Raw genomic sequence first — 18,342 nt, forward strand, 5'->3', positions numbered from 1 at the left:
TGGTTTGTCTCCTACCCTCTTCCCTATGTTTTTTCTTTCACCCCTGAAGCCAACCCGAGTCACTTCTACACAACATCAGTGGTTCTGGACGCAACGCCATGTTACCTTCAGGATTTAATGGGTGATTTGTGAGTGTCAGAAGTGTGATGGTGTTCCCTGTCTTAATCTGGGAACATATAGTGGGTGAATAAGTGGTGAAGGAGCCTCCCCTTCGGTATTGGATGATGCGTCCTTCAGGACCCCTCCTATCGCCAATGTCACTGTAGAGGGTACAGTTACATGCTGGTTAAACATGTTCCTGGGCCTTTAATCGTTTTTGTCCCATCTTCTTATGCGGGAAAAGTCAAGCTCTCCTTGTTGTGTCCTATTTACCTTGCTTGATGACTATAGTGAATGAGAGATAGAGTGTCGGTGAATGATGAGCGCCTGCCAGCTCAGATAATGCTGTAAGGCAGCATGGGTGGCATGAGTGAGTGTTATTTGAAGTGTGTCTGTTATGGGCTGAGCTGACGTGACTCTGGCGGCTGGCGAGTGTTTCCTGTTATTAAAGTACTTCAAAAGATGAAACTGGAGCTGTCACTGAAATAAAGCTAGTTTAAACTCACTCTGCTGTCTTCAGCGTCAATCAACTTGAGACTGGCCACCCTCATGTTTGAAATATAACCCCCCCCGCCCCCCAAGGCAGGCTCAGCAAGAGACCTGCCCTCAACAGAGTTATGATAACAGCCCTGAGACACTTACTGTGCTCAACGTGGGTCGCTCTAATGAAGTCCATAGATGTGGACTCCCTGAGTGCCATGTGCCCCTGGATACATGCACAAACTTACACAAGCAAATAATCCACAATGGTGAACTGGCATTTTAAAGCCATGGTGCAGCCTCAGTATGAATCTCACATAGGGACCCCCACAACACACGAGGGTGAAAAGGCAACTACACAGTAACCAGTCACTCATCAGCAACAACAATAATAGACAACTGCTGACACTTCCACCTGGACAGACCCCAGTGGAGGCGTCACCAACGTTTAAACAGGATGTTCCAAGAAGGGGAGGTGCTGGCAGTAGAAGTAAGTGGTGTCACGAGATTGGTGTGAGTTGGCATTTCAAGAAGGAGTCTATAGAAAGAGGTTGGGGAGACAGGCAGGAGTGGGGGAGTCTAGTGTCAAAGGGGGAGAAGAAATATCAGGAGGAGTTAGGGAGGAGACATCAAGAGGTGGCAGGAGGGAGACATCATCAGGTATAAAGAGGCAGATGTCAGGAGAGGGAACGAAGGAGACATCAGGAGGTGGCAGGAGGGTGGCATCAGGAAGTGAGTGGAGAAAGAATTCACAAGCTTGTGAAAGGTAGGCATCAGGAGGAGACAGGAGTAAGACAGACAGTAAAAGGTGGTGGAAGGTAGGCATCAGGAGGTGACAGGAGGAAGACAGACAGTAAAGGGTGGTGGAAGGTAGGCATCAGGAGGTGACAGGAGGAAGACAGACAGTAAAGGGTGGTGGAAGGTAGGCATCAGGAGGTGACAGGAGGAAGACAGACAGTAAAGGGTGGTGGAAGGTAGGCATCAGGAGGTGACAGGAGGAAGGCAGACAGTAAAGGGTGGTGGAAGGTAGGCATCAGGAGGTGACAGGAGGAAGACAGACAGTAAAAGGTGGTGGAAGGTAGGCATCAGGAGGTGATAGCTAGAACACACAGGAAAGAGCAAGAGAGCATGTGTTGCCCAAGGCAGGGGTTAGGGGTGAAGCCCTGAATAGAGGGTGTTAAGCCCACTGTCGGAGAATGAGCAAGCATGTGGTATAGCATCACAGAGTTGCTGGATCAGTGGAGTAGAGATGTGGCCAAGAAGGGCAGAAAAGAGAACTGAAGAAAGGGTAGTAATAAGGCTCTTCTAAACCCATCTGTGAAAACACGGACATGTGCCATCCATTGGCTTAGTTGAAAAGTGTCAGGGATGTTCCGGTTACATCTGCAGCTTTTAGCAGAAAGACAGCAATGTCGTTAGGGCCTGTACAGGGAGAGAAGGTGGTGAAATCCAGGCCTGAACCAGAAGAAGTAACTTATCAAACTGGCCCACTTTGGCCAAAAAAGTGGCTCATGTTGACCCAAAAAACTTGCCCACACCGACATTTTGCATTGTTGGCTCGGGCATTGACCTGTTGCTCTATAGGCCAGTCCGAGCATGGTCTCAGTGCATCCGTTTTCATGAAGGTATTTTGTAAGGCCATTGTGTTGAGCAACAGCTGAACCATCTGTCCAAGATACTTGTCTTAGAACAGGTCTCTACCTACGACTACCTCAGCACCAGGATTTCTGATAACGGCCTTTGGTTGCATAAAATACCAAAAGAAACTGCAATACTGGGTAAATATAGCTGTGGGATCAGGAGATTTTAATAAACCAGATAATTCACTGTGCACTCCCAAATTCACCAGGGCAACCATTTAAATGATACCATTCTTAGTATTGAGTAGTACTAGTATTTAAAACCGACTTCAGGAGCAGGGGAGAAAACTGTCAACACTTGCATATGAGTTGTAAATCTACAGAACAAAAGAAAAGTTCCTTGTGAAGGAATTCCCGTCTATTCCTGAGGGGTATCAAACACCCTACCTAAGGGAGAGAGTATATATGTTGTGATGCCGATACAGTCTTTTTAATCTTAGTGCAACATTCTAAGCTAGTGCATTTAGATTACTAACATACAACTAATAATTTACTTGCAGGTAGATTAAGCGCCAAGTTGGAATTATTTTGAATACTGGAGTCAATCTCTCTAAGAAGTTACTCGCAGGTTTTTCAGAACTATCCACACTGATTATCTTCAGCTGCCCAGTTTGGGTAAGACCATTATTTCTTTGATTTGATATACTTAGACAGAAGCTACTTTCTAGATTAAAAAGACTGTATTGGCATCACAACATATATACTCTCTCCCTTAGGTAGGGTATTTGATACCCCTCAGGAATAGAACAAAGAAACTGAGTGATCCTACACATCAACAGAAACAGAAGTTTATGTAGTCATGAAATGTATGAATTACCAAGGTCAGTACCTAGCTCATCAGATTCCTTTAGTACTGTTTCTTAGAGTGACTCTAACTAGCCTAGACATCTATTTCAACAGATGTATTCCTACTCTGTGAATCACAATCAACCACAGATAATTGATCAGATATATGAATTATGCCTTGAACAGAGCTTGTTTACTATGTAAATATTGTAGAACTCGGACACAACCAATGTATTGGGGAAGTGGCGTGTTCTGAATAATGGTGAATATGACTTTGCAGTTGTGCATTAATACTTTAATAATGATACATCTTTAATTTTTTCCTAGACATTTTGTGAATGTACACAATTGCCCCTGAAGAAGAGAAATCTTCTCGAAACGCGTTGGGCCATATAAAAAAGAACAATGTATTTTAAAAATGAAAATCATTGTATAACTTGTATGACTATTACTTATGATCAAGATTAACCAAATATGATTCATAGATTGTTACACAAAGACATATTGAATATCTATGACAAATTGTTGGGCTTATTAGTCTAAGCCAATGAAAGTGTGCAGGGATCAGGAGATTGTACCCAAACCACATTGGAGGAGCAATGAGACCTGCACTCCTGATCGACCGTTCCCTTGCCATCATGCGTCCCTGTAGGAAGCCGAAATCTGGGGACACACCAAGTCCTGTTTGCTTGCCACTGTCGAGAACAAATTTGTCCATGCAAGGCGCACCCAATGCTGGTTTACATATGGAATGTGATCCCTGTCCTATCGAATGTGCCATAAGTTTGAAACCCCTATTTTGTTGGGTAAGAATGTGGACTTTCCTGAGCCTGGTAAAGTATATTTATGTATGTAATTGTTTTTTTATAATGCGCCTAATATACCATCCCTGAGGTCAGTTTCTAAACGCGGAACCGGGATTCGAACCTCTGTTGCTCTGAGTGGTCTTGCTTCCAAGACCAGCAGTTGCCCCTGGGCTATCCTCCGTTCACTTATATAGGGAGACACTATCTCAAGCTCCCTCCCGTAGCTGCAGCACATACAATCTAGATTGATGGATTATAATCTGGGTAACCTATGGTACTCACAAACTACATGACAAGAGAATCCAAAGAGCTGGTTCGAAGTGCCAGCATGGAGGCAACAAGATGCTCCATGGAGGAAGCTCGTTGCAAACTCAGCACCGGACAATTATATCCGAGGACAAAGCTTGCCTTTGGTACGAAGAGTACTTGGACCTAATTAGGCCAGGTTATGCTTGTAGTTTTCACATTGATTTTTGGATTGGCACCTTGAAGCTGGCCAGCTATCCAAGAAATATGCCTGGGTCATTTGAGACAACATCTGTGCAACACAAGCGGAATCTCCATCCCATTTCCTGCTAACTTGCCCCGGATATAAGGATCTCAAAATTCAATACCTTCGCCCGACATTAAGAGCTGCTCCTAATCCACAGGAGAGGCATTGGCCTAGAGTCAAAGAACAGATGATCTGATCATGGTGCACTAAAGGGCATGGCTGAGGAGGGGAAGGCATCTGAAAAATATTTCCCATAAATAATGTGTAATAGCCCATATATAGCATAAGCTCAAGTTTTATATAACCACCTTACTCTGGTCTGTGCAGACAACACGCCCACATTCGCTACATTTAGCTCTAGGATTTTGGTGCGCGTATAACTGTATGTATACCATCACCACATCCAATCAGCCTTTTAAATACTTGAAAGTTTGTTTTTATCTCGGCCCTGCTTACTTATTAATGATTATCTAACATTTTAGGATATGTTCTTTTAATATTTCTTGTCTCCAAAAGGCAAAATGGCACTGGACGAAATGTAACCGTTTTATGTTGTATTTTATGGTCATTTTTGTTGTTGTAACTTTCATGGCTTAACAGCCGAATATAGTGCGTTTTGATTGATTAATACTCGTTTTCCGCTAATGTAGTAAAGGGGAAAGAAAACAAGCATTGGCAATGCCAACAGTTTGGGCTTCTGTGTAGGCATGCGAAACCTGTTAAGACATTTTTATTACACATGTAGTGGGTTTACAACTCTAATTAAGTCATTAACTCTCAGAAGGCTGTTTTGAAAAAACATTGGCAGGCACTCCTAGTACAACGCTTGATGGCAAGGCTTGATTAAGGTGAGCTCAAAGAGTTCCGATGAGGTGGTGTTTTGGCCAGGAAGGGGTATTAACTGGGTGGCACTGGCCATAGGGATTAGCATTGCCATGACACAGAACTTATGTCCAAAAGATAGGACACCCCAGTCTCCTGCACAACTGAATGCTGAAAAGACAGCCAAATGTTTACATAAATATAGATAGATTTTCCAATTAACAATGTTGAGAAAAATTAATGTTTTGGGAACATTATGTTGTGGGGGTTAGTTAATAGATTCATCAAGGACAATGCAAAAGTTGTTTGAAGCTTCTTTTAATTAAGAAACAGCTGCTCGGCGTGTTTTAGAGTGACCCCCTTCTTCAGGATCAATACTATAGACACAACATAATATATTATAATTAACTTTCAATTCAAATTAATTTCCGAAAATCAAATTAGTTAAATAGAATATTTAAATGACCACATACTAATTGATTCGTTAGGAAAACATTAATTGAATTCGTTGTTCACAACTCAACAAAGTAGCATGTTTAAACAACCACATAATAACTATCCTTGTGTAATGACAGTGAAGTCATTGGTTAAGGTGCAAAGTAGAACACATATTAGAGATATCAAGAAACTCTATGCTGACTGGAGAAAATGGATGTATTTACAAAGTGAAAGAGGAAATGTAGAGCCCCTCTTTCAATAAATTCAAACCAAGCTGTGGTGTAGGTAAAAAATAGTGAAACAAAATTAAATGTGACATATCTAAATTAGGTTCACTTATCAAATGGGGATGTACTGTATCAGGCTGGTGAAAAAATACAGTAACCTAATTATAAAAAGTAAAATTATTAAGAAAATGCTGTTAATATGATATTATAATGGGGCAATCGTACCTCAAGTCTGAAAAAAGTAGTCTCTAACTCCCCTGACAAATGAGAAGTAAAAAACGACCATTCACTGTTATAGTAATGTCCATAATAGCGACATTTAATTTCGGCTGTGCACTGTTTTTTTTCTTTTTATACATAATAATCAATGGTTGGGAAAATAACCAAACAAGACTTACACGCTTTGTGTCCCTCGTCCGGTGCCATTTCTCCCTATCTGTACTCCAATGCAGTAGTTTAGGCCTACCAGCGTCCCCTAACAGCCTAAACTAAAGAATGCAACAACATATAACTTCAATTAAGCACGAATCCCCAAGTTGTGGAATGTTGTCATTGTGTTGCCTTTTTGTGCACCACTGGTCTTCAGACCCTACTCCACTTTGTCCCAGTTATCACTGGTACTTTTTGCTAGAATGTATCACACTCTCATTAAGGCTTGCCTTAAAAAGGGTAGTGAATACCATTAAACACGTGCTGCAACAGCAAGGCAAGGCAGTGACAAAACAATAACATGATGGCCAAATAAAGTTTAAGCATCAGGGTATGGAACTTTTCAGGTCATGGAAATACATTCTATCAGTAAAAGAGAGAAAAACAAGTATGTTGGTACTTTGTTTGCAGCTGTATGCTACATCAATCTTTTATTCCATCGCCAGGTTTTTATATTACATGTTGCTCATCGGCTTCATCAATTAATGAGAACCCTCCAGACACTATAATCAGAAGTTTACATGGGGTCCTTGTTCCAGATTACAGTGCTATATCTATGTCTAATGTGAGTAGGGTGATTGCGAGCATCCTTTGCTAAGCCAGGCCCAGGACGTATCGTTGGCAAATTTGTTCTGGTTGATTTGCCTTATTCAGAATCGCAGACCTGTTGGATGCATTGTCTAAAATTGGGTTCAAGGGGGTGCTGCTGAGCTGCAGCAAGTACAGCTGCCTAAGAAGACAGCTCAGCGTCTCATCTAATCGTTTCAGCATAAATCCTAAAATAGTGGCATGGTGGAAAGCTGTGGCTTACCCGTTTGGCTCGGCATGCAGTGGGCAGCAATATTGTCAACTTTCGTGATGAGATTCTCCTGGGTTCGGCCGCAATCCCTGCTGGAAGATTTTGCCGGTACGAGCCCACTCTGGCCCGCTGTGACAACCCAGCAGCAATGAGCGGGAGCAGCATGAAGGTGGGGACTGCTGTTGGAGGAGCCGTGCTGCGTGCGGTGCTCGCTCGCTCCATCTGACCTTGCATCAGCTGGTGCAGGAACTGAAGCCCGGCATGCATTTGCTGCGGCACGTGTGAGGAGAGCGCGGCCACCATATTGCATTTGGTGTGGAGAGGCATGCGGCTGGGAGTCGCATTAAAGGTCCACTGCAGCGACCGAACTGGCAGTGCCCATGTGGCCCGCAGCTGCATTCCGCAGCAGCACTCATCTATGAAGGGAACCTCCGAGCACTTTGCTCACGTTAGATTCTGGCATGACACAGACCGCAGGGAGTATTTGAGAGTGCTGCCCTCGTGGTCTGCTTGCATTCTCTGCTGGTACTGATTGTTATAGCAGGAACTAGGCTGGTGCTACACCTATACTGATCACATATTTTGTGAATTGGCTTTGTTTTTGGGCCTGGAGAGAATTGCTACTGGACTGAAATCTGAACCCCATTTTATTGGTGAAGGTTCTGCACACTGAAGGTTAGTACTGCAAAGGCAATTACCTGCTCCCAATTCTCCATGGCTCATCCTGATTTTTCATTGGCCCCCTGACCTGTTGAGGTGCGGTAGTGGTAAAGGGAAAAAGTGCCATTTGGATTCTTATACAAGCACTCCCCATAGGGAGATTGTGCCAGGCGGTGCTCCAATGGATGACACTTGCAAAGGCCCCCCAGAAAAATCCAATATGAACCCCTACTTGACGGAAATGCAGGTGGGCTTTGAGTCTGTTAACACTAAGCTCGATGACATAGTGTCCACTCTTCAATCTCTTAAAACCAATGCATCACTGCTGCTGAAACGGGGGTTGGGGATTAGGAAGATACGGTGGAGTTGCATAAACCAGGACCTACAGGCATTCAGGAAGGAGCTCAAGGCGGTGCACTCAAAGTGTGAGGATCTGGAGTCTCGCTCCCTCTGAAACAACATCTGATTATTGGGGGGTCCCTGAGAAGGCAGTTTGGGGTCCACTAGAGATATTTGTGGAAAACATCCCGCAGTCCATCATGGATAAGGTGCAGTTTTTTTGGCACAGTTCCTGGTTGAGAGGGTGCATCCCTCACTGGCTCTGGCCCCAAAGCCGGGGACCCCCACGCACAATCATTGCCAGATCACTAAACTATCGTGATCAAGTCCTTAGGCTGGTGAGTGAAATGTGAGCCCTTCAATACGATTCAGCGCGGATTCATATCTACCCTGATTTCTCGGCTGGAGTTCAAGCAGCAAAGAGATCTTTTGCCCACATGAAGCGCCTGCTGTGTGACAGACCCGTCCAATAAGCCATGATGTATACGGCCAAGCTAAGAATTCAGCATGGGGGCAGAGCACACTTTTTGGAAGACTTGGAGGAAACAACAGGATACATCGAGAGGTCCATACCAGTTCTAGTGGATTGCGGTCCTAGCTCCGGTCGGAAGGACCGGGCCTCGGCCGAGTCACAGGCTGCATCAGGCGATTGACATATATACAGTATCTAATCTGGTCTACTGGTGTGCTGCATTGGACGCATTGCTGAGTATTACAACAAGTATTGTTCTGGCACTGGCCCTCAGCTGTGCCGCATTGGATGCTTTGCTTAACATTTTACGATCTACAGTTTTGGCTGGTGTTTGCAGTGCACTCACAGAGATAGCACAAACAGAGTAATTTGGGGTAACACTATTAAGTTCGGGTGGATGGTGAGGGTGGGGATGGTTGGGTTGGGGGCCAGGGTTAAACATTTAAAAGTGTGACGGTCATGTTGTGGTCAGTGGGATGCGGGGCTATATGGTGGATCATGGGGACTTTTATTTCAACATTTGGAAATTGCTCATAGCACGACTGGTGGGCATGGGCTCCCGCTGTCACTCATCACATGGAGCATGGAGGGAATCAATTACCTGGTTAAAGCCTGTAAGGTTCTCTCATATTTTGAACGGCATGGTCCTAAAATAATGATGTCACAGGAAACTCATGCGTTGGGGAGCGTTAATGAAGAATTTGCGGTAGATGGGGCCCCTTGTGGTACTATACTGATTACTCCTCACAATCCAGAGAGGTCCTAACGTTAATACACCACTCTTTGGGATTCAAGGTGGCAAGAAGCATGGCTGACCCTCTGGGCCTATATGTTATAGTCTGGGGAACATAAGCGGAGCAGTTGATTGTCCTTGTTAATACTTATGGACCGAATCTAGATGACCCCGAAGACTATCAACAGGTGTCCCATTAACTGATTTACAATGAAGGCGCAATGATACTATTGGGGCGGGAGTTTCAACACAATCTTGGATTCCCGCTGGATTAAACATCAGATGGTCCCAGGATTCTAACTAAGGCTGTGTAGACTATACACCAGATGATGCTCTATCTGCTGCTGGAGGATAAATGGCAGCATGTGCACCATCAGGACAGGGAATATACGTATTACTCTTCAGTACACGATTTCAAGTCGCATATAGACTTGTGGTTGCTTTCCCCCGGTTTGATGCTGATGGTTAAGACATGAACTATGTACCCCATCCATTATTCGACCACTCCTATTGCCAGTACCATTTGAGGATATCCCAAGACCACACCCTCGCTCGAGAAAGGCTCCAACTTTGTTGCAAGATACATAACCTACTGAAACACTACACAGAGATATTGCTGCATTCGTTGCCCTAAATGAGGGTTCAGTTCAGCTGCATTCCATGTTAGGGAAGACCTTTTAGGTTTGGATGAGGGAGTGAAGCTTCTGTCAACATCATTGAGGTCAGTTAGGACTATCAGGCGTGAATTACACGAGGTTGAAAACAGACTAGGACATTGGAAAATACATATGGGGGAACACAGTGCGGGATCACGTTGGGGAAGACTTGGGAATTGTTGATGAAGTTTCATACCCTTGCTGATCGCGAATTACTGCATATTGCTGCTCCCGTGAGAGCCAGGAGGTATGGGGAGGGGGATAAATCCAATAGGTGGTTTGCAAGATTGGCAAGGGGGGACAGTTTTAGGTGCCCCATAGGGAGTGTGCAGGGGGGAATGGACAGATGCCAGTACACGAAGCGAACAGTAAAGATGCTTTCTCTGACTTTTATGCAACTCTATATGATAATTGTAACACTGTGTCTGAAGGCAAGAACGCCCAATACCTGGCCGGCATCCGCTTGCCAGTGTTGCCAGAGGAGGCTCCCTTGATGTTGGAGAAGCCCATAACGACAGAAGAAATAATTGAAGCTGTGAAGGCTCTTTCCGGTGTTAAAGTGCTGCTGTCTTAGGGATGGAGCTCTACAAAACCTTCCTTTTGGAATTGGTCCTGAGGTTACTGAAAGTGTGGGAGGAATCTCTTGTGAGGGGCAAGCTCCCCCGATCCATGCGTGAAGCAGTTATATCCATTTTCCTGAAGCCCTGCAGACTCCTACATGACATGTCCTCATATAGGCCCTTGTTAATTAACACTGACGCTATAGTCTTTGCTAAAGTTCTGGCTACCGCCTACTTACATGTATGCCACAACTGGTACACCTACACCAGTCTGGCTTTATCCCCACAGATCGAGGTTGCAGCGTCACTAGATGCAGAAAAAGCCTCTGATTCTGTCTCCTGGCGCTATGTCTTTCAGGTTCTCCATCGTTTTGGGGTAGGACCATATTTTTTGCAGTGTGTCCTGCTGTTATATTCCAAGCCACTTGCTAAAGTCCGCACCAACAGTACCCTTTCTGCCCCTTTCGCATGGCGTGGTACTAGACAGGGTTGCCACTTCCCCTCCTGCTATTTGCCATTGAGCCATTGGCGACGCTGATACAGGATGTTGATCGGCATACAGGGATAAGAATATCAGGGCCTCCCCAGGTCATCTTGCTGTATGCTGATGACTTGTTCTTGTTAGTCCGAAACCCAGATCGAAATGTGAACCCCATTATGCAAGATGTACATAGATTCACGCAATACCCTGTGTACAAGATAAATGACAATAAGTCCGAACGTTTCCCTTTAACACTGACCACTGAGCGACCTGCAGACCTTAGGGGGTTTCCCTGGGCCCGCCGAAATTTAGGTAGCTGGGGGTCATGGTCTCGAGAGACCATCAAGCAGTGTACATGGAAAATCATGAACGGTGCCCCCCACAGTTTACGGGAAAGTTGGTGCTGTGGGCTGGTCTCCCAATGTCCTTATTTGGGCGGGTCTCCCGCCTCAAATTGGTGGTCCTCCCCAAATTACTTTTTTATTTTTGCAATGTTCTCTTTGAGCCGGTAGTGCTTTTTTCACAAAAATGAGAATGCTGGTTACTAGAATTGTCTGGGGGGTGGGCCTACCAGGATAAGTTGAGATAAGATGGTCAGCTCATATGAACGTGGTGGCCTTGAGACTCCTGAGTTTGGACTTCATTACCTGGCGACCCAGGCCCACTGCGGTAAATGCTAGTACACCACAGACACGGAAGTGGTACATTTACTGCTGGAGCGATAAGGAGCATCCCCCACTGACCTTCAGTCAGTACTGTTTTGTGACAGATATGTAGACTCTTGCACTTACGACCATGTTAGGACCATGGTCAATGCTTGGTCGAGGATCTTTCAGAAACTACAGATTACAATCCCTTATCATAAGGCGGTCCAGCTCTCTGACTTTTTGAGCTTTGCCCCCACGTTCGACAAAGAACTTAAAAAAAGCTTGGGATGGAGCTGGGCAACTGGGATATGTTCCTAGAGGGGAGATTTGTGTCTTTAGAGTATTTCTCTCGACGATTGGGGGGGTGCCCCCCTACGAATGGTGCAATATTATCGTATGCAGGCTGCATTTAGACGAAGATGGCCTTCCTTCCCTGTGGAACTAGAGACGCACAAATGCATCAGTACAATAGTGTTAGCAGGTGTGACCCGACATGTGGTGTCTACATTATATTGCATAATAGAATCACACATACGCTCAAATAACGGAATGACAGCGCTATGGGAAAGGGATTTGGGTATTGAAATGGGGGATGAACAATGGTGACAATGTTGTCGACTGACTAAATCTGTTTCATTCAATGCTGGCTTCGGGCTGATACAATTTTAAGTGTTAAGTTATCTACATTACACGCCAGCTAGACTTGCTAGGTTTTCCTTCAGTACTAGTGCCAGTTGTAGAATTTTGGAGTGGTGTTGTGGGGATACTCAAGACTATGTTGCATATTCCACCATCCCCTTGACCTTCTGGGAGACATTAGGAAAATGCTTGGAAACTTCTCGTTGTCTATTTAATGTGCCTAGTGTAGTTGCCAAAAGAAGCATATTGAAGTACTGAAAGTCGAGACTTGCCCTAGTTTTGCCGAATGGCTACGTTCATTGTTCACGGTTAATGACTGAGAGGAGAACTATGTACTAACTGATATCTGGGAGCCAGAGTAAGGACATTTGGGGCCCGCTCAGGAGGTATTTAACGATTACTGACTCTGGTAATCCTACAGGGGGATTACAACAATAATTAAGCCCTCGCTGCAGATTAATAGCCGAGTTGCTGCATGCTGTTTTGCTTTATACATTACTTTTGGTTAATGTAGTTGCTCCTTGGACTTGTGGTTATGCTTTCCTTCTATTCATTATGTGTTTTGGGCCCTGTGCCCTACCCGCTCTCATAAATAAAGTTATTTTTTTTTTAAATGATTCAAATTTCTTTTTTAAAAAAAATTGGAAGGCTCTAGTTGGTTACTGCAGACTAGCATTGTGTTCTGTTGCATTATCTAAATCCCTACAGAGTGCAAGTCCCTTTAGAAATAGGTGAAAAACTATTTCTTCGACTATGCCTGAACAAATGCATGTGAACCTCCAATGCTAACGACATGCTTTTGCATAGCAGAGAATAGTCTGTCTGCTATATTCATAGCATGGGCTACATCAAGACAGTGGCCCTCATTCCGAGTTTGCAGGTAACCACGTCGCTATTTGCAGCATGGCTGCCTCCAAAATAGTTCCAACTCCGGCCTGGTGAATGGAGTAATTACCGGTCCATTCCGAGGTTGGCGGGACCGGTAATTCCCCATTCACCAGGGCCATTCTCCATTCCCATTTGAGCCCCCATAGGGCTCAATGGGAAGGCGGCAATAACGGTACCGCAAATTGCGGTACCGTTATTGGCCCCGGTGTCCCTAAAAGCAGGCGTTAAGGAAGGACCCGCAAACGGAACTCGTATTAGGGCGCAAAGGGATTACCGGCACCGGTGTCATTACCGGTCCCCGGTATCCCTTTGTGCCCTACTTGTAATGAGGCCCAGTGCATGCTAAACATATCACCGCACATAGCTCACCCATAAAGCAATGTGATTGTCCTTGATTTGCATATCCACATAGCAATGTGCTTCTGGTGTTTACATGTTACAAAATACTTTTATACAGCAGTAAGAAATGTTTGCTTTGACATATTTCTGTGTTTGGAATTGACTGGATAATGATTTAAAGCTGTCCATGACTTTTAGCAATCAACCGGTATCTTATCTGGACACATTATACTCTGAGTGCAACGTTGACTGTAGTTGCCCCACCAACATATGGGACCCCGTTTGTGGCGCCGATGGAGTGACGTATGTTTCTGCCTGCCTTGCTGGCTGTGACTCATCAATCACCACTGGAAAACATTTAGTAAGGTCTTACTACATTTGACGTGATTTTCTGTTTCATTATAAAAATGATAATTTTCCATGTTAAATAAGTGATTTGCTTCCACCAACCCGGCTGCATTTGTACTGTTAGCACGTAAAGTAAACATTATGAGAGTTTATTTTATAATCATACTGATTTGAGTAGGCAAAATGTATTGTTATTATCTGTAAGGGAAATATATGTTATTGAGTGCCAGACATCTGTTTCTGAGTGGTGGGTTATGATATACACAATGCCTATGTTATATGTTAACTCGTTATACTACCACAAATTAAATGATTTCCACTACGACAATAATAGTGTGGAAATGAGTGTAGAATGATCACAAAATAATGTCATCACTAGAGGTAAGAAAAATGTGCCTTTCACAACATTCTTGAATATCTCTGAGAACTACTGCCACTTAGGATTACACATGTAGGCAAAATGCATAGCATGAGTACATAACATTTACACTTCATGAAATAGGTTTCTCAATTATGTGAATTTGTGAAAATAAAATGTGTTGTTATGCACGTCTAAAATGCACAAAACAGGCAGATGGCCATGTGGATAGCTCTCAAGATATGTGCTCACCTCTGACATGGGGCCATCCCCCACTTCGCAAGTTTGTCTTTCATTTTTTTCGAGGTCAATACATTGTGTATCATCAAACTGGGTAATGACATAAGCTTGTAATACACTAATTAGAAGAGAAAGGCGTCCGGTGTGAAGCACTAAAAAAGCACAAAAATTATGATTATTACTAGTAATAATGGTAGTATTAAAGACCCTGGTGCTCATTTTAACTTTGCCAGTGCATAATTAACATGCACCTATGACCGTATTCCAGCACATTTCCGCACCAGCAAAGTAGAAGTTGCCGGTGGAATGGAGGACTTAACTCCAGCTAATAGCTGGAGGTAATTCTGCCAAACTGCTGTCAAAAATAGCCAGTATTACAGGTACTGGTATTACCAGTGCCGGTAATACTGGCAAATCCTCCGATGGAATCCCATGGGACTCATGAGATGGGGATTTACAACCCTTACCGGCATGCGTAATCCAGCAGTAATACTGCCGGACTAAGTGCCAATAGCGGTGTTACCATTTGCTGGTATCCTGGTAGATAACAGCAAACGTATAATGAGGCCCATGCATATATTGCAGAATTGGCATTTGTGCACTGGCACCATCTATCGACTCATACAGTTGTTAAATGTGTGTGCAACTGTATTTACTACACGATTCATTGCTTCAAGCATGTGAAAGAAGATCATTCGACACATGGATATCTGACGGGATCGCATTCATGCAGGAATGTGAATTATGCCCCAAGTCTGAGTGATGCTCCCAAAATGTAACCTGTGAATCTTTGAGGCTCTCTCAGTGGATAAACTGTGACATGCAGGAAATCACAGGTCTGGCAGAGGAGGGCAACCTGTTTCATACATTGGGCCTATTAGCGCCATGGCTCATGCCGGTAAAATACCGGCACCGCCTTGGCGGAAAGGGGATTTACCGCCCCATTCCAAGGTTGGAGGGGCGGTAAATCCCCCTTCCACCATTGCCCTTCCCCATTCCCATTTCTGCCCCATAGTGCTCTATGGGAATGGGGAAGGCGCTAATTACGGCACCGCAATTTTGCGGTGCCGTAATTAGCTCCGAGGTCCCTTAGCGGGTTGGATTTTAACGCCTGCAAAAAGCAGGCGTTAAATCCCCCAACCCGCAAAGGGACCTCGTAGTAAGGCGGTAAGGATTTACCGGTACCGGTATTTTACCGGTACCGGTAAATCCTTACCGCCATCCGTGTAATGAGGCCCATTGTGTTAAAACACTACAGGCTTCTGCAGTAGAGTGAACCATTTGTTCAACCCTTCACACTATAACTCCCACTATAAACAGAATAGAAAGACTATCGTATGATGTGTCCTTACAATATCGTTAATTTACGAAACACTTGTGTATAGGTGCGTTATAAATGCCATATCATATCATATCATATCAAGTATGTCTTTTGTGTACACATAGAAGAAAGACTATTACCTTAAAAGGGAACAGTGAGCCCACTCAGTTTCCTTAAGTTAAATTATCCAAGGGAGGGAAAACGACTTGCTATCAAAGGATTGCTCGATATAATGTGAATCTGCAAAGCACTAAGTCCTAGAACTATACTATGACTTGGCTAAATTGAGTTTTTACCACACAAGTAACCAATGCCATAATGCGTAGAATTTTCTAATGCAGATCATTACTAGAATCGACCTATGGTAGAGTACGGTAGAGTACGAGCCAGACTTTATTTCACACCAGCTTCCAAATGCACACCTTCACCAGCCCCCAAAAATGGTGCCACAAATTTAATCTTTCTTGCCACCATATAAAAAGGGTGTACATTGTTTTCGGCCTGTGTCATTTGGGAAACATCAGCTGGCAATTTGATAGGCTGGCAATGGCAAGATACCAATATTTGTACTATATACTGCGTGCTCCCAGGTGAGGTGCAACAGGAAGACAAGTGCAGCCATCAGGTAAGAAAGTGGTAGCTGTATTGTTCATGTGTCACAAGTTCCAGTTACTGGTTAAATGTAATCAGGAGGAAACCCACCTGCCATCCTCGGCATACCAGCTCAGGTCCCAACTGACATTATCAGAGCACCCATGTGTTCAAGTTAATAGCATTTTACTTTAGGTCTGTGGACATACATGACCTTTGGCCAGAGCAAATCCACAGCCATTATTGAGCAGTGACACAGTAGCCATAGCCGTTCTAAGGGAATTTGCAAGGAGCAAAAGATGATTTGCTGCTAAGTGCATTAGTGCTCATAAAGTAGACAAGCATGAGGTAAGCCACTATCTGAGTCCCAAGTACACCCAGGTGCATGCAACATACTGTGCCATGAAGGTGGCTTTTGCTGCCTGAGAACCGTATGCTTTCCTGTGCTCAAATAACTGCTATCTCTATTGTATTGCAATGAGAATGGAGAAGGCAGGCTATGCACAAGCGGTGCTAAAGCACAAGCCAAGAGATAAACACTGCCCTATAACATATTATAGTACAGCACTAGATCCACAATGGTGACAGATGCACCCGCCATAGAGAGTTCAGGAAATATAGTGCTCTGATCAATCCTTGGAGTGGAAGTGCCTCATAATGAGTCAGCCCTAGTTCTTAAAACAAAACGCAACAACTATCTACATCACACCTGATCAAATTTGAGCTAATATTGCAGAAATCGACAATCACAACACTTACAAGTTGTTCTGTGTTAAATCTTGCATCTTTACTACCCTGCCACAAGGATGGAGAAGAACACAACTGTATTTTAACTACAAGTGTACCCATTAAACCATAGCCTGATTTGCAGGAAACTCCATTACAAAATCCAGAAGAAGAATTGTACATAGATGGGAGCTGTGTGAAGATTGAAAGCATGTACCAACTTTGAAGTAATAGAAAGTAAAAAACTAGAGGGAGTGAATACATTTTAGGCAGCAACCTTAGTTGTGTTACAGGGAAAATGCACCATAGCAGCAGACGAACAAAGTAATATTTATACAGATTCTTGCTATGCCTTTGTGATGGGGCATGACTAAGATAGATTGTGGAAAGAAATGGTTTATTTAACTGCAGCAGGGAGCCCAATCAAAAATGCAGAACATGTACATGCACTCTCAGAATGAAAGGGTCTTCCACCCACAAGATGTTATCAGCAAAGTGAATGTGCTGTCTGACCAAATAACTGCCATTTCCCTGGACACTTTAGTAGAACAGATAATGACACAGAGGCAAGTGCAGTCAGAAACAAACAACATAATACTTGAGCAAATGTCAAAGTTACATGAACAAGCACAAGCTGCAGAAAATTAAAATGGAGCAAGGTAGGATATTCCGTTCACAGCGATAAGCTCTGGCGATCGGCTGAAGGCCATCAGGTACTTTGCAAGGATCTACAAGTATATTTCCCATGAATCCAGCATGTGTGTCAAAAGGGGGGAACCACAACGAGAATGAAGAGATAATGGTATGCACTCGTTTTTTCACTAATTAAGGACACATTAATCCACCAGTGCTTAATATGTCATCATCGAAATTTAGAAAAGACAGAAAACGTACAGCAAAGAGAAAACCCTGCTGTATGGACCCTATGTGCACAACTCCACTGAGACTTTATTGAAGATATTGAAAGAGGTATGCATGGAGTATGTCCTCGTTATAGTAAAAATCTTCTGTAAAAGGGTCAGAACTTAACTCGCCTGTAGGGCAGACACACAGTCAGCCTTGAAAGCACTGAGATGCAGTTTTATCCCTATATATATATATACCAATGAGTATCAATATCAATAGAGGTAATCATTGCATAAGAAAGTTGATACAGGACCTTTGTAAAATAATAAATATCCAGCAGATGCTTCATTGCCCTCACTACTCACAATCGGCAGTGTTGGCAATCAGATAGCCATGATATGTGCGGAAACAGGTTTCAAGTGGCTTGAGGCACTACCACTGAACTTAATGAGCTTGAGGGGGACAGCCCATTGAATAAC

At 43.8% G+C, this 18,342-nt stretch overlaps 1 protein-coding gene across 4 annotated transcripts in view; it reads left to right on the forward strand.

Moving 5' to 3' along the window:
• LOC138513507 (solute carrier organic anion transporter family member 1A2-like) overlaps positions 1–18,342 on the forward strand; it is a 646,238-nt gene that overhangs the window by 592,769 nt on the left and 35,127 nt on the right. For all 4 annotated transcript variants that reach the window (XM_069628423.1, XM_069628422.1, XM_069628425.1 and 1 more), the window contains one exon: positions 13,632–13,794. In XM_069628423.1, the coding sequence (XP_069484524.1) occupies positions 13,632–13,794 (163 nt within the window). The remainder of the gene's footprint in view (positions 1–13,631; positions 13,795–18,342) is intronic.

This window comes from Ambystoma mexicanum, chromosome 12, assembly GCF_040938575.1.
Source record: "Ambystoma mexicanum isolate Mex_15411 chromosome 12, UKY_AmexF1_1, whole genome shotgun sequence".
In the NCBI taxonomy this organism is placed as follows: Eukaryota; Metazoa; Chordata; class Amphibia; order Caudata; family Ambystomatidae; genus Ambystoma; species Ambystoma mexicanum.